We start from the raw sequence: 26,761 nt of genomic DNA on the forward strand, positions 1-26,761 counted from the left end.
ACATATATATGGAATCTAAAAAAAAAAGGTCATGAAGAACCTAGGGGCAGGACAGGAATAAAGATGCAGATGTACTAGAGAATGGACTTGAGGAGATGGGGAGCGGGAAGGGTAAGCTGAGACAAAGTGAGAGAGTGGCATGGACATATATACGCTACCAAATGTAAAACCGATAGCTAGTGGGAAGCAGCCGCATAGCACTGGGAGATCAGCTCAGTGCTTTGTGACCACCTAGAGGGGTGGGATAGAGAGGGTGGGAGGGAGGGAGATGCAAGAGGGAAGAGATATGGGGATATATGTATAGCTGATTCACTTTGTTATAAAGCAGAAACTAACACACTATTGTAACCAATTATACTCCAATAAAGATGTTAAAAAAAAAAAAACTACAACGAGATATCACCTCACAGCAGTCAGAATGGCTATCATCAGAAAGTGTACAAACAGTAAATCCTGGAGAGGATGTGGAGAAAAGGGAACCCTCCTACACTGTTGGTGGGAATGTAAATTGGTACAGCCACTATGGAGAACACTATGCATGTACCTAAAAAAGCTAAAAATAGAACTACCATATGATCCAGCAATCCCCCTGCTGGGCATATAACTGGAGAAAACCATAATTCGAAAAGACATATGTATCCTAATGTTCACTGCTGCACTATTTACAGTAGCCAAGACATGGAACAAACTAAATATCCATCAACAGACGACTGGATAAAGAAGATGTAGTACATATATACAATGGAATATTACTCGGCCATAAAAAATGAAATAATGCCATTTGCTGCAACACGGATAGATCTGGAGATTATCATACTAAGTGAAGTAAGTCAGACAGAAAAAGACAAATATATGATATCACTTATACGTAGAATATTAAAAAAATGATACAAATGAACTTATTTACAAAACAAAAACAGATTCACAGACTTCAAAAACAAACCTATGGTTACCAAAGGGGAAAGCTGGTGGGGAGTGATAAATTAGGAATTTGGGATTAACATATACACACTACTATATATAAAATAATAAACAAGGATCTACAGTATAGCCCAGGGAGCTCTACTCAATATTCTGTAATAACCTATAAGGAAAAAGAATCTGAAAAAGAATGGATATATGTATAACTGAATCACTTTGCTGAATATCTGAAACTAACACAACACTGTAAATCAACTATATTCCAATATAAAATTAAAATTACAAATAAAAATAAAAATGGCAATCTGGATACAAGCTGAATATCAGAGGCTTTGGGAAAAGCACATCATAGGTCAGTAGAACTGGCAGTGCCATAACAATTACCATAAAAGTTCTAACTTAAAACCCAGAGGGAGGAAAAGATAAGTTAAGCTAAAAACAGAGTCAACTTATGGTAGGGAACACAGGATAAAGAGTTATTAATAATAGTTGAAATCTAATTAAATGACCCATTTAATTAAAAAAGCAAAAAAGATCACCAGGTAATTCCTGGGACATTAAAGTTTTAGAATCGTTGTTCTAAATGTTGCTGTGCCCCAGGGCCCTGTGCTGTACTCTCCTACTAGGTGACACCATCCGGGCTCACAGTTTTAAATTTTATAATTACATATATATATATATATATATATATACACACACACACACACTTTTTTTTTTTTTGGCCACCCTGCTCGGCTTGTGGGATCTTAGTTCCGCAACCAGGGATGGAACCCAGGCCCACTGCAGTGGAAGTGCAGAGTCCTAACCATTGGATCGCCAAGGAATTCCCAGTACTATGGATTTTTTTTTTTTACATCTTTATTGGAGTATAATTTCTTTACAATGTTGTGTTAGTTTCTGCTGTATAATGAAGTGAATCAGCTATATGTATACATATATCCCCATATCTCCTCCCTCCCACCCTCCCTATACCACCCCTCTAGATGGTCACAAAGCACCGAGCTGATCTCCCTGTGCTATGCAGTTGCTTTCCACTAGCTGTCTATTTTACATTTGGTAGTGACTACAGATTTTTTAATCTCCAAGTTTCTCTCTCTGTAGCTCTTACCTCCTTCCTAAATTCCAGATTCATATAAACAACAGCCTACATGACGTCTCCATTTGTATGGAGTTTCAAATATTTCAAAGTTAATGTTGAAAACAGAAGCCTTCTCCCATCTCACTATATAGCCCCACCAAAAAAGGACAGCTAAGTTTACTGAATACCTGTTACAGGTAGTAACCTAAGTGCTTAACATGTAACAGCTGCTTTAGTCCTCACATCACCACCACCAAGAGACAGTTCCTATTATTGTCCCCATTTTACAGAAGAGTAATTGAGAGAGAGGGCATAAGTAACTTGCCCACAAGCATACATCTCCTAAGTATCACACCGAGGATTTGAAGTTAGGTAATTTGAGTCCAGAATGTTCCTGTTATACCCCTCAGTTCCATCCAACCCAGAGCTCAAAGAAATCTAAAAGTCATCATTTATTTCACCATCACCCACTCCTAACCCTGTGCATTACATTTTCAAACACTATCTGGAATTCATGTATTTCTTTCTATCTCCATGGCCACCCACTCTTTTCCAAGCCATCATTTTGCTCGTGCATTCATTAATCTCCTAATTGGTCTCCCTCCTTCCACTCTACCTGGTATTCTCTCATAGCAGTAAGTTTTTTATAGAAAGAATCTGTTGTCAGTGCCTTGTTTAAACCTTTTCATGGGCTGCCATATGCTTGACCTGAGCCCTGCCTTCTCCACCCTATGCCTGACTTGAGCCTCAGGGGCTCTTGTTCCTCAAACATACCAAGTATATGTCCCAGCCCACCCCCAGGGTCTTTGCTCTTGCTGTTCTGTTGGATCAAATTCAGCTTCCTTTCTCCCAGCTCCCCCTCATCCGGCAGGTCTCAATTCTCATGTCACCTCTTTTCAACAACTCTTTATAAAAGAGTCACTCTATTATAGCCCCGTTTCCTTCATTGCACTTAACACATCTGAATCTAAGAAAAAATCTAAGTAAATCTAAAGCCGTGGAGAATGGACTAGTCTACCTAGGTTCAAATTCTGGCTTTACCCTGTAACCTCCCTGTGGCTCTCTCTCCTCATCTGTTAAAAAGGAGTATAATAAGAGTGCTGTGATGAGTAACATCAATGCCTGACATATACTAAGTACTATTTAAGCATTTGCTATAATGATTAGGTACACTTGAAGGCAAGGACCTTGCTCCTGATCGTCTCTATATTCCTAGCACTTAGAACACCCAGTGTACAAGTTTGTCAAATGAATGACTGTTGTTCCTCTTCATTGTTCCATTCATATTAGTGATAGGATCTACCATTTTCCCAATGTTTTAGTGATGTTTTTACCCCGGATCACCAATTAATGTGTCTTCATGGTCTATTTTACATGCATTCATTTTATTCTATTCACATCGACAATTGTCATACCACCTACAAAAAGTACAAAAGCCTAACCCATTTTCCACTACCAGGTCAGAGCCAAGGTGCAAAAGAGGAACTATACGGTAAATTACAAGAAGAGTTCAGGTGTCCCGTATGAAGCATGCTGCCTGTCACATGATGCATTTAAAGCTGTAAATATTGCCACAGGAGAATCTCTTGTCTTTGCAGCGGCCACACAGCTCCTGCCGATGAGGCCTCCTTAGATCGATGTGCCTTTTCTTTTGAAGACAGGAACAACGAGACTTTGAACAGGTCTTTTGAAAAGAAGCAACAGTTTGGGGACTAAATGATCAAATTAGTTCTTCAAATGTAGTCTTCAAATGAAAATACTTTTCCCCACCAGCCCTATCCCCGATATCTTTCTCTTCCTTTGAATCCTATGAGAAGTCCAAGACCACGTTGTACAAAACGACTCACAGCCCACTAAATGTCATGCATTTTTCAAAATGAATGATCAGACGATATTTAAGAGAACATTGATGAGCCAGTCCAGAAGATACAAGAGAAAAGGTTTAAAAGTTAGAGTTTTGTAGAGTCTCTTCATTATACAGGTTTCTACATTTGTAGCCAGGTGGGAGTGAGCAGTGGGTATTAAGTGATTTGATTACCTAGACTGGAACATTTAAAAAATACTAGAGCAGTGATTCTCAACCAGTAGTATTTTACCTACCAGCAGACATTTGGAAATACCTGGAGAGATTTTTGCTTGTCACAACTGGAGGGAGGGGTGTTCTAGAGGAAGCTAAATATTTTCCTTCCAGTCATGCCTAATCTCTGCTGGAATTTGAGGAATTTTTAACCATTATCCTATTCTGTCTTCTGATAAATAAAAAACACACCCCATGGAGAGTGGTATACTACCCTGGTCCACCTTCCCAACCCTGCTAATCTTTGAAAATTTATAATCACTGCTCAATTTTCTGCATATGTTCATAGCCAAAAAGAATAAGTAAAGCTTTACCTTTTATATTGTGAAAAAGGCAGTTTTTATTTTCCAAATGAGTGTCTCAGATATGATTTATCAAATGTTGTACTGCACTTACATCTTCCACTCTCCCGTTGATGAGTATGCATCCTTAAGAAAATTCTAATAGCAATACTCACATGTTGTTTACTCTAGGTACTGCTCCAAGCACTTTATATAAATTCACTTAATCCTCATATCACCTTTATAAGGAAGAAAAGGCTTAATTCAAAACAAATTTTTTTAGTTAAAAAAAAAATCAGGATTTAGTCTAAAGGTAGGTTTCTGGTTTTAGTAATGGTGGATTAGGTAGTTTTGACCAAATCTCCTACTTAGGACAACAAGAAAAGCTGAGCAGAGAAGATAATAATTAAAAACAAGAACTACTTGAAGGCACTGGAGAGATACCAAAGTATCAGAGGAGGAAGCCCAGAAATAGAGATGAGCCTGACATTTGGGACTATTTTCTCTCTAAAGGTAATTCTGTAAGAGGTGAAAGACAACAGGAAGCTGAAAATGAGTTTAACAAGTTGATGAGGCTGAGGGATAATCTTAAATATGTCAAAGTAGGAGAGACCTGGTAAACAATTCAGGTTTTGTGCTGGGACCCTGAAGGGCCCTGAAAGGCTACACCCTAAGAATAAGAATGAACCCAAAATTGACCAGCCTTCAACTGCTGAAGCCCAGTTTCAAAACTTGGTGAACTCCTATGATTGGAAAATAGTAATCTGAAATTGCTAGTGTCCCCATCTGCCCAACAGAAGCAGACAAGTCTTCTGTGAAAAACAATACTATCCTAGGCCTCAAATTATCACTAAAATTTTTCATATACAATATATAGCACTCAAAAGTAACCAGGTATATAAGGAGACAGAACAACATACTCGAAAACCAAGGAACGTGAAGAGGATAGCAACAGAACCATAGAGGATCAAATTAATGGAGTTTTATGGTACGGATTTTAAGAAAATGATGCTTAATATGTTCAAAGAGACTGATATTTCCAACAAAGAACTGGACGTCACTTAAAAAGACATAAAAATTCTAGTACTGAAAAACACAGTAACTGAAATCTATAACTGAATAGGTAGGTTTGACAGCAGATTGGAAAGAGCAGAAGGAAAAATTAGAGAAATGGAAGATAGTTTAGTAGTTGCTATCCAAACGGAAGCAAAGAGAGACAAAAGCTTAGGAAATACAGAAAAGAGCATAAAAGAGATAAGGGATATGGTGAAAGGTCTAATATGAGTAATTAGAAGAAAGAGAGAATGGAGGTAGAAGTAATATTTTAAAGATAATGGTTGATAATTTTCCAAGAGTGATAAAAGTCTTCAAGCTACAGATTCAAGAAACACTATGAATTGTAAGCAGGATAAATACAAAGAAACTACAATTGGGCATAAATTGTAAAACTGTTGAAAACCAAAGCAGAGAGAAATATCTTAAAAGCAAACAGACTTAAGAAGGTGAGAAAGTGAGATATATTACTTCAAAGGAGCTGCAATAAGACCAATAGCCAACTTTACAGAAACAATGAAGGTCAGCTCCTTAAGGGGCAGAAAGAAACTACTGCCAACCTAAAAATTTTATATTCAGCAAAAATATCCTTTAGAAAAGCTATCTAGACAAAATAAAATGTGTCACCTTCAGATCTGCATTACAGGAAATATTAAAATGTGTTCTTCAGGTATAAGGAAAGTGGTCCCAGATACAAAAAGGACCTGAGAGCAGCAGAAAGGGTAAATATGTAGCTAAAGCTAAATTAATTATGACTATAACAAATAATGTCTTTTAAAGTTTAAAAATAACATACAACAATAGCAGCAAAGAAGTTTGGATGAAGTGATAAGGAATTAGTGTGACCTAAGGTCACTGCATTGTCAAGGAGAGGTGAGATTGACTTATCAACGTCTACATAAGTTGTTAAAGAATCATGCTGTATGATGAACATTAAAGAAGAACATTAAAGAATGAATAACTGCCAAGATAATGGGGGAGGTTTTAAAAAATCAATTCAAGTGAACACAAGAAAAAGGAGTATAATAGTAAGAAAATATATTTAAATCCAAAGTAATTATAGTAAACAGACTAAATGAGAATGTCAGACTAGAAAATCTAAAGATAAATAATTTATAAACGATTAGACTAGTTTTTTAAGTTATTTATTTCTTAGTAGTATAAAAATGTTAAGTAAGTGAAGGATTTAGGTTAAAAAAAATTCTTGATTATGAAAGTCAACTATGTCACACTTTTCTGAAAAGCTTCAAGAGATGTCTCCTGCAAGCTGTTTTATGTAAGAGCTCATCGAATTCTGTGACATCCTAGACCTTGGGGACACCATGGAATCTGATCACAACTCTAATACTATCTGTCCAACCTTGGGCAAGTTATTTTCTTATTGAACTTTAGCTTTCTGGTCTGTATCATGGGAATATCATCTACCTCAAAGGTTAGATTACAGGAGATAATGAAAAGCACTTGGCCTCAAGTTTGGCACATGGTGAAAGCTTAATAAAGGTTACCTGTTAAATTATTACATGCAGACTATACACAGGGTGTTTGAGGAAAAACACACCACATACATAAACACACCACATAAGGCAACTTAAGAGTAAATCTTCCCCTTCCCCCCAAAAAAAACCCTAGAATTAATGTTTTTTCTAAAATATTATAAAAATTCAAACATACAGAAAACCTAACACTCCTGTACAGATATCTAAGTCTATCAAATCCTAACATTTTGCCACAGAAGCTTCATGCTTAAGAATAAAAACATTATAGATATGATGGAAATATTCTATTTGCTTACCTGGCATTGGATTGCTTCTACTCGGTAAGGGTTAAAACTCTTTTGGCATTTGCAACAGAGTTGTTTGAAATAAACCTAAAGAGAAATTTGTCTTTTATACAAGTTTATAGGTACTCTAGGCTCCCAGATCTTAATTTAAGTAATCCATTCCTTCACCTTGCAGCTTGCTTTTGCCCAACCTCTATGCTGAAGTCTTAAGCTCTTCTAGTGCTATCAGTCACTTTTTCTTATTATTTGAACCTCATTTTCCTTACCTGTAAAATTGAGACAATACCACTTCCTTTTTCTATAATTCTGACAACTACCCAATAATGTACACAAAGTACCACAGTAAAAGTCTTCAGTGAGAAGGAGCTATGATAACTTTATTCATTGTGCAGGCAGAACCCTTGACTTGCTCCTTCTGTCCTGGTCTATTTGCCCCTACTTTTTCATTTTTTTCAGTATTTCTCAATTTGAAATTTAAATTACTTATAGTTACCCACCAACACACGTGGTTTCCAGGCTTTGTGCATTTTCTTGTGCACTTTCTCTCCCTTCCTCACTTGGTGAACTCCTATTTATAAACCTTTAAAATCCTGCTTGGACATCAAGATGCCTTCCCTCTGACAGGGTTAATCGTCCCCCTCCTGTATCATTTCTGTACCACTTCCATGCCACGGGTGCCAATGCATATACCACCAAATCTCATTTTGTCTGTGTCATTCCTATCAAATTTCTCCAGGATGAGTTCTATGTCTCGTTCTTTTTTTCCTAGTGTCACCAGTGTTTGAATTAAACCCACTGTTTCTTTTCTGGCAAGAGAAGGAAAGTAATTTTAGTTTAGTTTAAAAATCTATTCGCCTCCAGGTTCTAGTAAATGGCTAGGGTTAAAAAAAACAACAACAACAAAAAACAACCAAGTTTTCATTCAGGTGGTAGCATGCCTCCTTACCCTCTCCCTCTACAGTCCTTAAGAAGGAAAAGCAGTATCTAAAATGCAACAGCACAGGGGCCTCAAACTCAAATGCTTGTAGAGGTGAATGAGAGACACGAGATGCAGACTGCTGTGAAATAAAGGCCACATGCCCAGTGAAAGGAGACAGAAGCTGCTCAAGTCCAGCCTACTGCTCTCAAACTGAGAACGTTTAATGACCAGAGTCTGATGGTTCAGGAAAATCTGGAAATGCAAAATGTGGAATCTTTCCCAGCCTAAATATGTTGACAACTAATTCAAATTAAGGCGGGGAGCCTAAATAACCAAGTCTCTCAAGGTTAACTTTACAATAAATTATTTCTCTCATTGCCCCACCTTGTGGACAGACAGTGGAAATTTTCTAGAGCTAAGGCCCAAACTTGTTACAATATACCAACTAAAATATGATTATAGGGCTTCCCTGGTGGCGCAGTGGTTGAGAGTCTGCCTGCCGATGCAGGGGACACGGGTTCGTGCCCCGGTCCGGGAAGATCCCACATGCCGCGGAGCGGCTGGGCCCGTGAACCATGGCCGCTGAGCCTGCGCGTTCGGAGCCTGTGCTCCACAACGGGAGAGGCCACAACACTGAGAGGCCCGCATACAAAAAAAAAAAAAAAAAAGATTATAGCAAGTCCCAATGTATATAAGAGCAAGAGTTCATTTAAATAACCTGACATTTTGTCTGGTGCAACTACCAAACCAAATATAACACCAAGGTTCAGGAGCTCAAGAGCTCTTGTGGACAGCCCAATTCAGTTCAATCCAAACATTTACTGAACACCTGTTATGTGCCTGGCATGGAGGCTGCCAAGATGACCGAGACAGCATTCTAGTCATGCTCCATTAGGAAACATGTTCTTCCTCCATGTAGCACCTGTGCCCGCCCATGCTCTCCCTTGTCCCACTCACTTTTACTTACCTTATTAGTTCCAGAAATGCACCACACATAAGCACTCTCCCATCTGGTCTTACAATCTTTACAGTGAAAATAGCCATATTTTGGTTCTAAAAACTGCAAATAAGGAGGAAAAGTCCTTTACTATCTTGGGGTGGTGGGGAGGGGGGGGTGCGGATAAAAAGCCAGATCCTTCTATCCTTGTGGCTTTGTATAAGAAACAACAAGAAGCCTCCTTAATCTCATTCATAGCTATTCTCAAGGTCACTACGTGAACTCAGCTCTCAAGGATTGATTACTCTGGGACGCTTCTAGCTGCTCTCACGCTTTTCCAATCTATTTTCCCCAAGGCCATTAGCACCACCTGCACAAAACGAAGATCTGATCACAGATTTCGCAAACCTGAAACCCTTCTTTGTCTCATTTCCAATAGCTATGGTTCCCAAACTTTGGGCTTTCATAGGCTTAAAGTTGGCACCCCATTTTACCAAAAAATTAAACACACACACATACACATAAGACATGTAAAATATATGTTTGCAGAGAAGATTCTGCTCTCGTTGCACCAGAAATGGAAAAAAAGGAAAGAGAGGGCTGAGGTGAGGGAAAAGAAAGCTCACCTGGAAGTTGGGCTTCCGGAGCGGCTCGCTGGCGTCTCCCTGAGCTTGCTTGCTCTTCCTTTCCCGAGGACTTGAGGCATCTTCCTCCCCCAACTCTTCCTGTTGCCGGAGTTCCTCCCGCTGGTTCTCTTCCGACCTTGGTGTTGGTGGCGGCAGCGGCGGCGGCTGGCTGGCCTCGGGAGGACCCGAAAGCGCCTTCCTCTCCTCGTCTTCCCCATCCTTCTGCAGCCGCACCAGGCCCCTGCGGCCCATCACTGGCGAATAGACTCCCCAGGCTGACAGGGGCGCCTTGTGCCCCGTGCTGCCCCAGGGGGAGCGGCTGTGCAAGGTGCGAGGCCCCAGTGAGCATTGCACGGACTTGTCCACCCGGGGGTTCACCTGCACGCCCACCTCCTTGGTGTCGGCCTTGCACAGACGCAGGCTCAGGCTGGGGTTCATCTGGGAGAGAATGGCCTTAAGCTGGGCCCTCTTGTAAGGGTCCACGCAGTAGTCGGAGGCGTTGGAGGGCACCAGCAGCCCCGGCCTGGCCAGGAAAGCGGGGGGACCGTTGTTGTGCCTCCAGTCGGGCTGTTTGTGCTCAGAAAGTCCAGGCTGGCCGAAAGGCAGCGTGTTCCCATAGCCCGGGTACAAGCTGTAGGGCACACGGACCAAGCGCTCCATCCGGCCGCCGTGCGCCCAGGCGCAGCGTAATATCCTGGGGCAGTTTGTTTGTGTCCTTGTTTTGCCTTCCACCTTCATCTGCTCCCTCTTTCTCCAGATCAGGTTGGTTCAGGTTCTTCCCAAGCTTCTCCATTTATTTCTGATTCTGATGGGTGCTGCTTCCTATTACCCTAATTGCAGGAGGGAAGGCGATCTCCCTACCTACTGAGGTCTAATTGCCACCTCATCCCTAATTGCTTTTTTCTGTCTCTTCAATTCACTGCTCCTGAATCTTTTTTCAAAGCTGTTTTTCATTTACCTTCTTATTCACACACGTTTTAATTAGCAATACATTAATTCACTATTCCCACAGTGACTTACCATTTTAGAGACCCTGTTTTAAAAGATACTGTACATCCAATACGAGCAGTAAATTATTTGAGCTGCCACACTATAAGAGTGAGTATAAGGAAGAAAGTATATTATGGCAGAGCTAAAGAATGTAAAAAACCTGGTACTACAGGAGCGAGGAGCATAAAGTTATGGGCAGAGTGGGGGGGGGAGGGGGGAGGAACAGGGTATATAGTGAAAAAATATATTTCAGAGGGTTGTATGACATACCAACAGTTCTCAATAGTCTACTCTAGTGGACCCGCCCCCCAAAAAAGGTGAAAAGCAGCAAATTGTTCAGATTTAGAGGTTAAATGCAGACAATCACAGGATAGTTAAGTATCTGAAGTTACACAGACTTGAACTGAAACCTGGGCCTTGTTTATCACTCAACTTACTTAACTAGATAACTCAGATTCCCCATCTGACAATACTAACCAATTTATAGGATTATTGTAAGATTAAACGTGATATCCTTTATAAAGCAGAATAACTCATAGATGTTCATTAAGTGTTAGCTGTTATTGGGTAAGGATCCCAGGCCCATGTTTCTTTGCTATTTAGGCCTAGATGATCATAAGCTTTGGTATCTATCTGTATTGGTAAGGCTTCCTACTACAGCAAAGGATTACGATCAAACTAAAATGACACCTCAGGTACCAAGTAGAGGCCACTCTTTTTCAAATCCACGGTTGCTTCCACTGTTCACTGCTCAAGAGCCTTCGGAAAGCAGCAAGGCCCATGAGCCCCTCTCACCTCCAGAAACCAGCTGAAGGCTTCCTAGGTACTACAATAAACCTGAATTAAGCCTTGTGCTAGGCATAGCACAGACCCCGTGAATGATGAGACTGCTGTCTTTCAGGGCAGTTTGGAGGGGAAGTTAGGCACAAAACAGTTGTTTGGTACCCTAGGAACGTCAGGGATACTACGGAAGCCTGCAGAGGGAAGTGCCTAACACTGCAGGACGCCTGAGGTGGGTTTCACAATTTTTCAAGCAGGGAAACAGGCTCAGAGGTTTTGAAATCCTGCTGCCTAAGAGCAACACGCGGACTAGAACCAATGTCCTCTGGCTTCAAATCTCGGCCTCTTCCACTCCTTAGGGCGCACTCAGCCGGGAAGGGAGTTATCCACAGCCACGGACCACTCTGGGGTTTTCTAACGTCTGCCCACTTTGGGGGACGCCCGTTTTTAGGACCAAACAGGGACTTTTCACAGACCCCAGGCCGCATTCGAGGGGGACCACCCAAACGTGACATGGAGCGAAGGGGGAGGAGGCGGCGAGTATACATAGGGCGTGGTGCCTCCAAGCAGCGCGGCCTAGTAGTCTGAAGACTCAGGAAAAGAGAACGGACACCTCAGCTCCCTCTTTAGCGGCTCGGAACTGACCGTCAGGCAGCCAAACAAGTATCCGCTTTGGCCACAACTGGAGGCGGCGGAGACGCGGCCCGAGTCTGACTTCCGGGTGGCGCGCGCGCGCTGCGTGCAGCGTCATGGCGTCATCGCGTGACGTATCCCGTGAGCGGGCTTTTGGAGCGAGAGTCTGAAACCGCTGGGCGGAGGTGGGACTGTTACGGCTCCGCGCCGTGTGTGTTGTCTGGGTCGGTGGGTCGCGGCGAAACGGAGCCTGCGGGGTCAGATTTCTGATCTGAGTGCCGGCGCACGTTTTGTCAACCTACTCTGGACAAAAACAGCTGCACCTCTGAAGGCGGTTAGTATTCGCAGGGGTGGAGACGGGCGGCGGGGAGTGCCTCCGATGTCCGGGTGGGAGCCGGGCCTCGGGCCCTCACTGGTCCCTGCCCACCCCGCACCGACGGGGAGAAGGGACCCGCTCCTCGGGGCTCGAGGGCGCCCCTTCCCCGGGACTCCATTGCCCAGCTTTGGACGCCGCTTGTCCCAGACGTCTCAAGCTGAAGTTTCCTTAATTGGAATCACGATGAAGTTACTTTCACGGAATATTGCTATCTTGGAAAATGTCCTAGGGCCTGTGGCCCACTGTATCTGCCTCACTTAGTCCCCGGGTAACTGCTGTGTTAACGAAGATTTACTGATTGGGAATTGTCAAACGGTGTTGATTTAATAGCCCTCGCTAAGTGCGCAGCCACTAGCCACACGTGACTAGTTAATTTAATAAAGAGTAAATAATATTAAAAATTCTGTTCTTGAGTCAGACTTGCCACATTTCAAATGCTGAATGTGGCCAATGGCTGCTCTATTGGACGGCACAGATATACAATGCTCTCTTCATCGCTGTGAGTTCGATTCTTTTCCCGAGTGGGACCGAGGTAAATAAGCATTGTAACTTTAGGCAGGTTTAGCCGCTTCCGCTTTTACCTCAGAGTCACTTAAGAAGGACTGCATCCCTGTGAAGTGTATTTTGGTGTTCTCTTTTGCAGACTCCGTTACCAAACGTTGGAATAATATTGTAGATAAAAATGCCGATTGGATGCAAAGAGAGGCCAACGTTTTTTGAAATTTTTAAGACGCGATGCAACAAAGCAGGTATTGACAGATTTTATATAAATGGATCGTTTACATTGAGAAAAATGTTTTCAGAAAAATGTGTAATTATGCATGGTTGCTGAAAAAAATTCAGTACTTCATGTTTTTGTTTACACTAAACTGTGCTTTATGGAGTCATAAATCAGGAAAATAGTCATTTACAGTTAAACAAATGATAAATATAGAACCTGTAGTGGATAAAGAGGAGACTGACCCCTTGATTAGCAGAATTGTTTTTAAAGCAGAGAACTTCTAGCAAATCAGAAGCACTGGTAACGTTAAAGCAGAAGTTGTCAAACTTTTTGGTCTCAGTTCTCCTTACACTCTTAAAATGATTGAGGACCAAGAGCCTTTGTTTATGTAGGTTACCACATTAGAAATTAAAACTAAGAACTTAAAAAAATATTAATTTAATTAATAAAAATAAACCCATTGCATATTAACATGAATAACATGTTTATGAAAAATAACTATTTTACAAGAAAAATGTGAGAAGAGTGACATTATTTTAAAATTTTGCAGTTCTCTTTACTATCTGGCTCAACAGAAGATAGCTGGATTCTCATACTCATTTCTGGATTTAATCTGTTACAATATGTTGTTTTGGTAGAAGTACATGAAGAAAACCCAGCCTCACACAGCAATGTAATTAGAAAAAGAAGTATTTAGTAGTCTTCACTTAACTGTGGGTATTTTTCTTTGGTACTACTCGAAAACTTGAGACAAGTGGTAGTTTCTTAAAAGTTGCAATGTGGAATCCGAAACCATGTAATGAATTTTTCATACTCTTCTTACATTAAATTCAATTAGTCTTTCTTGTACCTTGAATAAATCTTTTATCCATGTTGTAACATCATGCGTGGATTATTTGAAAAATATTAATGATATTCCATATATTGACACATTGCATTAGACATTATTAAAAAATCACATTGGAGGGCTTCCCTGGTGGTGCAGTGGTTAAGAATCCTTCTGGCAATGCAGGGGACACGGGTTTGAGCCCTGGTCCCAGAAGATCCCACATGCTGCAGAGTAACTAAGCCCGTGTGTCACACTACTGAGCCTGTGCTCTAGAGCCCACGACCCCACAACTACTGAGCCAGTGCCTCAACTACTGAAGCCCATGCACCTAGAGCCCGGGCTCCACAACAAGAGAAGCCACCGCAATGAGAAGCCCTTGCACCGCAACGAAGAGTAGCCCCCGCTCGCCGCAACTAGAGAAAGCCCAACGCGCAGCAACGAAGACCCAATGCAGCCAAAAGATAAATAAATAAAATAAAATAAATAAAAATCACATTGGTTACCTCACTGATCTCATCAGAAAAGTCTTTTAAGATTGGGAAGACATCAAGCTCACAGAGGCTGATAGAGTTTTTAACAAAATTCTAATTCTCATTTGAAAGCTCACGTTGTTATCACTGGCAACAAACTGTTGTTTTCCCTGCAGTAACAGGCCCACTTCATTCACTTTCGAGAAAATGTCTACCAAATCACCCAACTCAGAATAACTTAGTCGTTCTTTCTTGTGAAAATGGCTTTCCATGAAAAGTGCTAATTCAGCTCACAGCTCATCACATGAGTGCTTTTTCTAAACAACTCTTGTGCTTAAATATGCAGAAATGCTTTATGAATGCTTCCATTTTTGTCACAGAGAATATTAAAAACATGTGCCCAAGGGTTAGGCTTTAATAAAACTAACTTTTGCTGCCTAGTTAAGGACACTTTAAGTTAAACTTGCTTTTTGTTTTTTTGGCCGCACCACGCGGCATGTGGGATCTTAGTTCCCCGACCAGGAATGGAACCCGTGTCCCTGCATTAGGAGCATGGAGTTTTAACCACTGGACCGCCAGGGAAGTCCCGCTTTTTTGTTTTGGTTTTTGTTTTTTACAAGTGCATGGTGACGAAGAATACAGTGACTCCTAGTGCAGTTTGTGGCCACTGCCTTGACTCAGGCAAAGCTGTCATCAGTTTTACCTACCAGTGGTGTAAATGTCAATGTTGGGAAAAAGGCAAATGATGGCTAATATTATTATGAAAATAGTTTTGACCTTATGGACCTCTTGAAATGGTCTTAGTGACCTTCGCCTCAAGTGGTCCACAGACCACACTTAGAGAACCACTACTTTAAGGATAGATCACAGGAGAAATTTTGTCTTTCTCTTTAACAGAGAATCTATTCCATTCAATTTGTGAGTCTGCATGTCTCTTGTACCTATAGATTTATCACAGCCACTTTTGTAGTATTGATAATTACTTTAATTGTATCTGTGGAATGTGTTCTTACTATGGATGATTTTTGTTTCTGAGTCGTGAATATGAAAGAAAACTTTAGAAGAGCTAATATAGGTAATAATCTCCTTGTAACTTTTGTAAACTTTTGTTATACCTTACTACAGATTGATAAGAGAACAGATTAATGATCCTGTTTAATTAGTATTCCTTAAAAGTAATCCACAGTCAAAATCTCAAGCAATTGTAATCTTTACTGGCTCATGGATTTTATTGTGTCACTGATTAAAACCCAGGTGGGATTTTAATTTTTCTTACAGATTTAGGACCAATAAGCCTTAATTGGTTTGAAGAACTTTCTTCAGAAGCTCCACCCTATAATTCTGAACCTTTGGAAGAATCAGAATATAAAATCAGCAGTTATGAAACAAACCCATTTAAAACACCACAGAGGAAACCTTATCATCAGTTGGCTTCAACTCCAATAATATTCAAAGAGCGAGGTCTAACTCTGCCACTGTACCAATCTCCTTTAAATGAATTAGATAAATTCAGATTAGATTCAGGTAAGTAATATGATGTGGTTGACTAGAAAAAACATGAACTAGTAATTCAGACAAATTACTGTTAAAAATCCCAGCTCTGTTGTTACCTATGTCATGTTGGTCAGCTCAACCTCTCTGGCCACACTTTCCCCACCTGAAAAGTGGAAATGTGAAAATACTACCAAGGTTTGGATTAAATAAAATAATGTAGGTCCTTGATAAATGTTTCTTTTCCTCCTTCCTTTGATTAATATATCCTGCCCACTGAGATTTGCTAAATTATGTCATTCCTATACAAAAAAACCTAGGGCTTGTTTTGATGTTAAACTAAACTGTATTTCTGCAGGCTATCACAGAGGACAGATTCTTTTTAACAGTTGCTATGAGTGTCTTTTGATTCGGTAGCACTTTCTCAGGCCTGTGTGCCAGATGTTTGCAACTTATCATGTAATAAGATTATATATTCATTTAAATATTTATTACCTGCTTGATTTAAGTAACATACTCTTCCTTTCTTTGGAGTATTACTCTCTAGTAAGAGGAATTAACAGTACACAGATTAAGTACAGTTTAGGGTTGAATGTGGTACATGCCAAAAGAACAAAAAGTATAATGAGAGTTAAGAAGAAAGAAAGCATAAATAATACTGAGGGCAATTAGGGAATATTCAGTTGAATTAAACCTTGAAGAATAGATGAGATTCAGAAATTTGAAGATGGAGTAGAGTGAGCGTGTTCTAGGCAGAGGGAAAAACATGAGGAAGAATATGTAGTTTGTGAAGTTAATAGCAAGGAATTCAGACTGTTTGGAGTGTTGCGTGTTTGAAAGGGACCAATAAACAGCCTAAGGCTAAAAAAAGCAGATTAGAGGCAGACATTGAATGCCAGGCTAAAGAAATTGAATTTATTTGATAGGTTGTTGAGCAGAGAAGTCACATGCAAATTTAATCATGCTACTTCCTGCTTCAAACCTTTGATTACCTCCCTTTGCCCTCATGATAAAATCCAGACTCCTTAATATGATTTACAAGGTCCTTTATAATCTGTTCTCTCATTAACTCTTGCCTCATCCTGCCATAATTCCCCTCCCACCCACCCTCAATTTTCCATTCATTTGTATTGAGTTTCTTTCTGAAACCACCATGCTCTGTGGCTCTTTACACAGTTACCTCTGCCCAGTACTTACTTACTTACTTCTTATGCTTTGTCTAGCTAACTGACACTCATCTTTCAGATCTTGACTTATTTCTCTGCTTCTGGGAAGTATTGCCTCTTGCACTCATTTAGCTTCCAGTGAAGGAGACTTAACATAAGCAATTATCCTCTGATTAGTGCTATGAAATAGGAAACTCATGGTATTAGAAAATGCACATATAAAAGGGGATGTAGGTAATGAGCAAAGATTTTCTTAAACATTATTGGATACCTAATGGCATACGTACTGAGTATTCAGTAAGTATTTGTAGAATAAATTAATATTTATTTTGCTTAGAAAGCCTAAAAATCTGGCAGCAGTCTTTGGAGATGTGTTTTTCAAAACGTGAGGCATGGACCATTAGACTCTCCTGAAGTGCTGATTGAAAAGGAAGATTCCAGGCACTTTTCTGAATCTATTAAATTAGAATCTCTGGGAATGGTGGTCATGAATGTACATTTTAAACTAATTGGGTGATTCTTATAGGAAGAGAAGACTGCAGGCAGGGAGATCAATTAGGAGACACATAGTGGTCCAGGTGATGGGAGCAGGTACCTGAATTAGAGTAATGGTAGTAAAAGTGGATATAGGAGGCAGAAACTACAGGACCCTGCAATAGCCTAGATATGGAAAATTCAAAAGAAAGGATCAAATCACAGGTGTAGGGCAGGACTAAGAATGTAGTGGTGGCATTTGTAGAAATTGTAAGCACTGGGGGAAAAGCAGGTTTGAGAGGGAAAAGGTTTGAAAGGATGAAAAAAAAGTAGATTGAGGTTTGGATTGCAGTTTGAGAAAGTATTGGGATGTGAAGGTGGAGATGTCCTGAGAGCTTTTGGGAATACAAGACTGAAACTAAAGAAAGAATACAGGTGGGAGAGAAAGCTATAGGAATCAACTATCTGTTTGGAAAGTGAGGAAGTCATCAGATATGATGAGAAAATTGATTATGATAAGGCCTAGGATAGAACCTTAGGGAATATTTAACAAATGAAACGTAGAAGAGGACACAGAAAAGGGAATCATCCATTCAACAAATATTCCATGCTTGCTTTTTGCCTGGCAGCTTGCTTGGCATTAAGGGTACAAACATGAATAAGATGGCTTTTGACCTCTGGAACTCAGTCATGTAGGGGAGAAAATATATAAATATACTGGTTGGTATATGTTATAATAGGAGCATGTATAAAGTACGATGTTATAGATATAGTAAAGGTAACAGCCATCTGTCTTAGTTGGTCAGGAAAAGCTCTGTAAACCAGTTTATACTGAATCTACTGAATCTTGAAAGACATACCTAGAGTTGGTGGTTTATTGTCTAATTGTAACCTGCTGGGATTGGTCTTTCTATAACCAAGGAAGGATAGGAATGAATTAATAAGGTCACTGTGGACTCACGGCAGAGGAGTTAACTTTTTTAAGGTTGCATAAATAATTCTGTTGACTTGAGACCTTTTGAGACCATTTGCTTTTAAGTTTACTTTAAATTGAGTATTGAAATGTAAGAGTAGGACTTAAACTTTTTAAACGTACTTAGTTCAGTTCTGACATCTAATATATTATTTTTAAATTATCCATTAAATTCCATGAGGCAGTGTGCTGTTTCTTCTCAGCAGTCTTTCCTCTTGCATAAGATTCCATGAGTTTATCTTAACCATCGTTCGTCTTATTTATGAGCTCCTCAAGTTATTTGGGAAATATTTATTGGGGTATGAACTTCATTTTGCCTGGTTCATTTATTTATTTACTTTTCATTTCTTACAGTTTCTATTCTTTTGCACTTCTTTTTATTGCTGAGCCAATATCAATACTTTATTATTAACTAAAGTCCTGTGTTTACACTAGGGTTCATTCTTTGTACAGTTCTGTGGATTTTGGCAAACGTGCAATGTCATGTACCCACCATTACAGCATCATATAGAATAGTTTCACTGCCCTGAAAATCCCCTGTGCTCCACCTATTCACCCTTCCTTCCTTCCCCCTAAACCCCTGGCAACCACTGATCTTTTTACTGTCTATAGTTTTGTCTTTTCCAGAATGTCATATAGTTGCTTCCTTCACTTAGCAATGTAAGGTTCCTCCATGTCTTTTCGTGGCTTGATAGCTCATTTCTTTTTATCATTGAATAATGCTCTTTTATGTGGATGTACCAGTTTGTTTATCCATTTACCTATTGAAGGACACCTTGGTTGCTTCCAAGTTTCAGCAATGATGAATAAAGCTGCTATAAACATTCATGTGTAGGATTTTGTGTGGACCTAAGTTTTCAATTCATTTGGGTAAACAGCTAGGAGTACAATTGCTGGATCTCATCCTAGAAGTATGTTTAGTTTTGTAAGAACTGCAAACTGTCCTCCAAAGTGGCCACACCATTTTGCATTCCCATCCACAGTGGATGAGAGCTTCTCTCGCTCCACATCCTCATCAGCATTTGGTGTTGTCTGTATTTTAGGTTCTAATCTAAATACACCATTCTAACGGGTGTGTAGTGGTATCTCATTGTTTGCCTTCTTTTTTAAGTCCATGTTTTTGTTTGTTCTGATTAGGACTTTATTTTAAGAAAGATCCTTAATCTTTCTTAAAACAAAGAAAGGGGAAAAGGTGAAATTTCAAAATAAGTTTAGTTACTTTTCAGTATCTTTAACTAAAAGTCTCTTAGAGAAGGAGATTGGATATCTTGTTGAAGAAGGGTTTGCAATTTACACATACATTTGGCTTGTGTGTATTGCCTGTTTCTTGAGAAAGGAGAATATAACACAGTGTTTGGGTAGGCTGCTACAAATAGTTTTCAGCTTGGTCTTTTCTTTGTTTCAGTAACACTAATGCAGCTTATTTTCCCCAAAACTTCTCTAAGTTAGAGATTATAGGAACAATTAAAGCGATTATTTTTGTTTTTTATTATTAATTTTTATTGAGTATAGTTGCTTTACAGTGTTGTGTTAGTTTCTTGCTATAAAGCAATTACTTTTAAAAGCAATTTTTTAAGAGTAATAGTAAGCGCCTCAAGTGCCAAATTTGTGATACAGAAAATAGGAATATTGAAAAACTATAAATTGGATTTGATAGAGCCACATATAGCTTTAGAAACATTACTATCTTAGAAAGTAGATGTGTTCAGTAGGAACAGACACAAGTATTATGTGTCACTCTCTACAACCCACTTTTCTTATCATTGCTAATTCATTCAGCCAGTATTTGTGGAGTGTCTATAATGTATCAGGCATTATTGTAGTTTCTAAGGATACAGTGATAAGTAAAACAAGTCCTCTACTTCAAGGAGCACACAGTCTAATAGGGGAAACAGGAACAGTGTATGATAAACTACTCTGTGGGGAACACATCAGAGGGGCGGTCAGTCTCACCTTAGGGACCAGTAAAGATTTCTGGAGGAGGAACTTTCAAAATGGAAACCTGAAAGAGAATCTAGGTCAAGAGAAATAAAAAGAGGTAGAAAGAAACAGTTTGTACAAAGGCCTAGAGTGAAAGAGAACATCCTTGCAGAATATGCACGTGGATGGGCATGGCTAAAATTAGGTTGTGAAAGAATGTCATTGTAAAAATTAAATCAGATTGTGAAAGGCCTTGTTACTAGGGAGTTTTGTTATGGAGTTTGAACTCAATCTTGAAAACAAGATCTTGAGAGGTTTTCAGCAGAAGAGTCATATGGTCAGGCTTTGTACTTTGGTATGTTTTCAGTAATGTCTTTTCCTTTACTCTCACCTGTCAAGATACCATAGTACTGTGTGTAACTTAATGACAAGTCATGCCACATTTATTTTGTATTCCACTTGTGTACATTTCAAACAGTTTTCCGTAATATACTATGAACTCCCTGTGGTTAAAGCTCTGTCTTGAATTGTATTACTCAAACTGTCTTGGGCTTGTTGTATGCGTCACATGGTTGTTGAATGGGGGCAGACATCCTTTGAGACATCCCTTTTTGAGAGGAGTGAGCAAACTGAGAAACCAGTTCAGACTGAATTCCCCATGTATTCTCCTTCCCAATGTAGATGAGGCTTTCTGTTTTTAAATACTTCCAGAGAATAAAAATTCACAATCTAGAACATACACATCCTCACTGAATTATTGCACTGTTTCAGGAAAGGACATTACTAGTGGTAAACATAAAAGTTGTTGCACGATGAAGGTGAAAATGAATCAAGTAAATGATGTTACCAGCCCACCTCCAAATTCTTCTCTTAGTGAAAGGTATGATGAAGTCATTATATTAAAATATTTAAATGAAACGTTTTCCTACATGTGATGTTTGTTATATACAGATGCATCTAATTTTCATGGTAATATTTTGCTGTAGAGCCTGGTAGAGGATCTTCTATTTTAAAATAATTTCCTTTTAGATTGAGTCCTTCAATACAATAATTTTTACATTACAAACATTTACTTTGTTTTTCTTATAACATTGAATTCACTATTTTCCTGTGTATCCATGGAATTTTTAAGTAACAAAAATATTATTGATGAAAAGCAATGCCTTTGAAATATCCTGTTTAAAATAATTTATGTACTTTGAATCTTTGGAGAGAATAGGATGCTGTTATAGAGTCACTTTATATAATTTTTAAATTCAAAATATACAATTCCTAACATCTAAAATTTGTGAGTACTTTATACATTACTTTCAATGGGGATTTTAAACATAAGTTAGTGGTTACTTAATTCTTCATGAGATATTTACTTTTTAAAAAGTAATCTAAAAATATTACAAACTAGTATAATTCTAATGATTGATATGACTGAGAGTCCTTTTTTAAAATACGATTAGTATTTTGTTTCTTTTTGCTATTTTTGTTCTCTTTTGAAATAATCTGAGGGATTTGTTTTGTTTTGTTTTAGTCCTGTTATTCTACGATGTACACATGTAACACCACAAAGAGAAAAGTCAGGTATGATTAAAAACAAGGCTTTTTATTTTTCAAATACTCTAAATTTTAATAAAAATAAAGCTTAGTAATTTTGTCCCTTGTTTTATCCCCAGTGATATGTGGAAGTTTATTTCATACACCAAAGCTCATGAAGGTAAATATTCTGCCTAGTTTATTTTTACTATGTAGTAATTGAGAATTTGACAGCAGTGTCATAAGTTTGCCCTCAGATTTACAGGTCTGTACTTGAGATTGATTCACATAGGCATTCAGTAAACGAAAAATGAAAAAAATAAGTGAATGAAAAAATATTCTTAATTATCAGTGCACTTCTGTGAAATAAACTATTTTCTTTATTTTCAGGGTCAGACACCAAAACGTATTTCCGAAAGTTTAGGAGCCGAGGTGGATCCTGATATGTCTTGGTCAAGTTCTTTGGCCACACCACCAACACTTAGTTCTACTGTGCTCATAGGTAATACTAGCAAATATGTATTATATAAGATGATGTTGATAAATTATCATCTGTAATGCTTCTGTCCAAAGAAAAATATGAAAAGATGATTAGATAGTAATCAGATTAGATAATACTGTTTTTGATAGGTGTGTTGGTAGTTCAGAATAATTTTATTGTGTTTAGTGTAGATTGAAATAAATCTCAAGTGCATTAAATGATATTTTAGAGGAATCAAATTAATTTATACACAAACCAGGATTTTTTTTTTTATTCTAGGAAAAATACATTCCATGTTGATTCCTCTTTAGCTGGGCATTTAATTTTCTTCTTTTCTTGCTGAGATGAAATAATATAGGTAAAGCATGTTGAAAAGTTAGAAGTGTTTAACGTATGATATGCCTTTCAACTATATTGTTATCTGAAAAAATACTAAAGTCTACAAGCTTTTGCTTTTAAGTCATGACCTCACAGCTTCATCTGATTTTCCAAGCCTTTGTGGACCGTATTACCTTCAAGTATTACCTTGTGGACACTATTACCTTCAAGTCAGGATCAGCAAACCATAGTTTCTTACCACTTTATCAGTGGTACTAAGGAATTGTGAGCACAGCTTACCCACTGTGTTGATTGACCTTTCTATAATTACTATACTTCGATCAATTAATTTTGTTTCAAATGTGTCATTTAATCCAATAGTGCATGTTTCTTTTGATGTCTGACCAAAAAATACATAAGTTTTACATGAACTTTAATGTACGACATATGATACAATATAGGTAAATTGAACTTTTTTTCCTACAGTCAGAGATGAAGAAGCATCTGCAACTGTATTTCCTAATGATAGTACTGCTGTAAGTAAATATGACAAATTGATTATGCTGTTGCAATTGCATATAATTTCAGAATGCCTTGAAAAATTATTTATCTTCCATTTTTCATTCTCTAATTTATGATTTATCTAAGCCTTTGAGGAAGTCTCTAAACCTGTTTCTATATGTGATTTTCTTTGACTTACTATGAAACTTTGCTGTCTCTCTGTTTAAGAATAAGTTGAATATACTATATGCATAGTGAGAGTTTTTATACTAGTGATTTAAAAACATAACTTTTGCAGATTTCGAAAAGCTATTCTTCTAACCATGATGAAAGTCTGAAGAAAAATATTACGCTTATCCCTTCTGGGCCAGACAGTGAAAACAAAAATCAAACAGAAGCTAAAACTCATGGTAAGTCCTTCTGTTTAATTGAACTGCTGTTTTCAACTGACATCATTGAAATATTGCTCCTATTTTCTTGAAAAGAAAACACATTGCTTCTCCTTTCATGATTACTGAAGGTATTGAGAATAGAAACTAACTTGATTTAGATGAAAATGTTTAAACATCATACTAGGACAATACTATTCAAAGATGCTGTTGTGACACAAAAACAAAAGAAAACCCATAACTCAAAACTCACAGAGATGCAGATTAAGACTTAATGATTAACTAAATGTGAAAACCTTATTTTCTAATTAGAAAGTAAGTATGGTTGCAGATATACCTAAAGTTACCTAATCAGGTCATTGGAATATTGCATATTCTTAGTATTTGTGTATATCTGTATAAATGTATAGGATTGTATATCTGTGTGTGTGTGTGTATGTATGTATAAAATGAGACTTTATTGCCGGTTGTAGGGCCACAAAATTTGGAACTTCTAGTTTGATAAATCTTAGAATATTAAATTGTGTATATATAGTAAAATTGAGTGAGTTTCAGTTGTGTAGAGCTGGTAAAGAAAGGTTATTAGGGATTGAGTATGAATAAAAGGCTTTGAATACACTGGAATCAGTCTTGACCAGAAGAACAGGGCAAGGTTGGTGCCTCCCTACCCAAAAAATACCTAGTACTCAGGACAACCCTTTAAATGCTAAATTATGTGTTATTCAGTGTATACTATTTCTATGAAAAAGGTTTGAGAATAGTATAAATTATATGGTTGTGTTATAAAATGTTATTAATAATGCTTCTGCTTTATATTTTAACAGGATTGGAGAAAATGTTAGAGGATTCATTTGGTAAAGTAAATAGCAGCAAAGACCATTTTGAAAAGTCAATGCCATACGTCCTAGAAGATGAAGTATGTGAAACAGTTGCAGATATCTCTGAAGAAGATAGTTTTCCAGTATGTGTTTCTAAATATAAAACAAGAAATCTCCAAAAAATAAAAACTGGCAAGACTAGGAAAAATATTTTTAATGAAACAAAAACTGATGAATATGAAGAAGCTAAAATACAAATGACAGAAAATAAACATTCGTTTGTACCTGAAATGGAGCCAAATGACAGTGATCCATTAGATTCAAATGTAATAAATCAGAAACCCCCTGGGAATGGAACTGACAAAATCTCCAGGGAAATTGTACCATCTTCAGCCTCTGAATGGTCTCACCTAACCCTCTCGGGTCTAAATGGAACCCAGATGGAGAAAACATCCCTACTGCATATTTCTTCTTCTGACCAAAATAATTCAGAAGACATCATAGGTACAGAGAAAGAACGTACCAACTTCATTACTTTAGAAAATTCTTTGCTGCATATTTCAAGCATATCAAAAACAGCGAAGATATTAAATGAGGAAACAGTGGTAAAAAAGAGAGATGAAGGGCAGTGTCTTGAGTCTCGTGAAGATTCCACTGTTGTGGGAAAGCAAGCACTATCTGATTCTTCTCTAATAGCTTCTCCACTTCAGGGTATCAAGAAGTCTGTATTCAGGATAAGAGAATCACCTGAAAAGACTTTCAGAGCAGATTTCTCAAGCAATATGACCGATGCAAACTTTAAAAAAGAACCAGAAGCCTCTAAAAGTGGATCGGAAGTACAAACTGTTTGCTCACAGAAAGAGGATTCTTTACATACAAGTTCAGTTGATAATGGCAGCTGGCCAGCCACTACCAAACATACTTCTGTAGCTTTGAAGAACGCAGGTTTGATATCCAGTTTGAAAAAGAAAACAAAAAAGTTCATTTATGCTATATGTGATGAAACATCTTATCAAGGACTGAAAATGCAGAAAGACCAAGAATCAGAACTAACTAACTCTTCAGTCCAATTTGAAGCAAAGCCTTTGGAAGCACCACATACATTTACAAATGTTGATTCAGGTACCTCTGTGTGTGTGTGTGTGTGTGTGTGTGTGTGTGTGTGTGTGTGTGTGTGTATGTGTGTGTGTGTGTGTGTGTGTGTGAATAGTGTGTCTAGTTTTATGGATGGTGACAAGTTTCTTATTTGAATATGTGAATCTCTTTCTTCAACCTTTTTAAAAAACACTTTCTGCTTTCATTCTGCAGTTTTTTCTTCTGTAGTGCTTTGGCGTTTTTTTTAAATCTATTTTATATTCAGTATCAGGCATTGTTGTTTAGGCCTTTGATTACCAATGTTCAGAATCATTTCATTCAAACTTGTTGGATTAATTTGCATAGTATATATATAATCATAACTCTTGAGACAGAGCATGTGATTCATAAACATCAAGAGCTTGGCTACTTAATTTCTGCTTTAATTTTCAGTATTATATGCAAGTTGGACAATTCTATAAATATGTTGTGCTATTTAATATGTATTTTCTTTAAAGCATGTAAAAAATAGAAAAAAGCTAACTGCCAGCTAAGTTTAATGTAAGGCAGTCATAAAATAGTGACTTTTTTGTTGTTATTACATAGTTTTTTTCAATATTTAGAGATTGCTTAGAGTTACTACTATATCTCTGGGTGTCAGGAATGTGCACAATGAAACTCATTTTTTATTTGAGCAACAGTTTATTTACCAGTAATATTGTATGTTATATACCAGTATATTGTATGTTAAAAAGGTGATTTTATCTCCCTGTGTGAAGATTTGAGTGGGTGGTAGTATCTCAGTGAACAATAGGTTTGGTGGAACTGGAGTAGAGAACACTTTGAGATTTAGGTTAATTTCCAGAGAAAAATGTTTGATATTGTATATACCAGAGATAAAACCAATGAAACAGCTAATATGTAGTAGTGGTTAGTGATTAAATGAAATGAGATTAACAATTTTGACTTGTTAGTAGGAAATTCAGAGGGTCAATAAAATTAACGAAACAGAGCAGTTTAACCCATTTGCCTGACATTGGGTAGTCTTTCAGGCCTTTCATGTGAAGAACCTTTTTTAAAAAGTTCATTTTGGGTTTTTTTTTTTTTTTCAATGTGAAAGACTGAATTAACCAAAGGAAATGTTAGTTTTCTAATTCC

General features: G+C 38.0%; 2 protein-coding genes across 2 annotated transcripts in view; one reads left to right on the forward strand and one right to left on the reverse strand.

The window, feature by feature from the left end:
- Positions 1-3,539: 3,539 nt before the first annotated feature.
- Positions 3,540-10,347, reverse strand: ZAR1L (zygote arrest 1 like). The gene is made up of 4 exons (XM_060129268.1): positions 9,673-10,347; positions 9,077-9,169; positions 7,203-7,277; positions 3,540-3,683 (listed from the first exon to the last, which is right to left on the reverse strand). The coding sequence occupies exons 1-4, from the start codon at positions 10,330-10,332 to the stop codon at positions 3,540-3,542; spliced, it is 972 nt and encodes a 323-aa protein (XP_059985251.1). The 5' UTR covers positions 10,333-10,347.
- Positions 10,348-12,278: 1,931 nt separating this feature from the next.
- The window catches only part of BRCA2 (BRCA2 DNA repair associated), a 54,143-nt gene continuing 39,660 nt past the window's right edge, over positions 12,279-26,761 (forward strand). Inside the window, exons 1-10 of the mRNA XM_060129378.1 lie at positions 12,279-12,409; positions 13,095-13,200; positions 15,750-15,995; positions 21,267-21,375; positions 22,021-22,070; positions 22,163-22,203; positions 22,413-22,524; positions 23,308-23,357; positions 23,621-23,732; positions 24,536-25,651. Of these exons, the coding sequence (XP_059985361.1) occupies positions 13,134-13,200; positions 15,750-15,995; positions 21,267-21,375; positions 22,021-22,070; positions 22,163-22,203; positions 22,413-22,524; positions 23,308-23,357; positions 23,621-23,732; positions 24,536-25,651 (1,903 nt within the window). The 5' untranslated portion in view covers positions 12,279-12,409; positions 13,095-13,133. The remainder of the gene's footprint in view (positions 12,410-13,094; positions 13,201-15,749; positions 15,996-21,266; positions 21,376-22,020; positions 22,071-22,162; positions 22,204-22,412; positions 22,525-23,307; positions 23,358-23,620; positions 23,733-24,535; positions 25,652-26,761) is intronic.

The sequence above is a fragment of the Lagenorhynchus albirostris genome, chromosome 18 (assembly GCF_949774975.1).
Source record: "Lagenorhynchus albirostris chromosome 18, mLagAlb1.1, whole genome shotgun sequence".
Classification (NCBI taxonomy): domain Eukaryota; kingdom Metazoa; phylum Chordata; class Mammalia; order Artiodactyla; family Delphinidae; genus Lagenorhynchus; species Lagenorhynchus albirostris.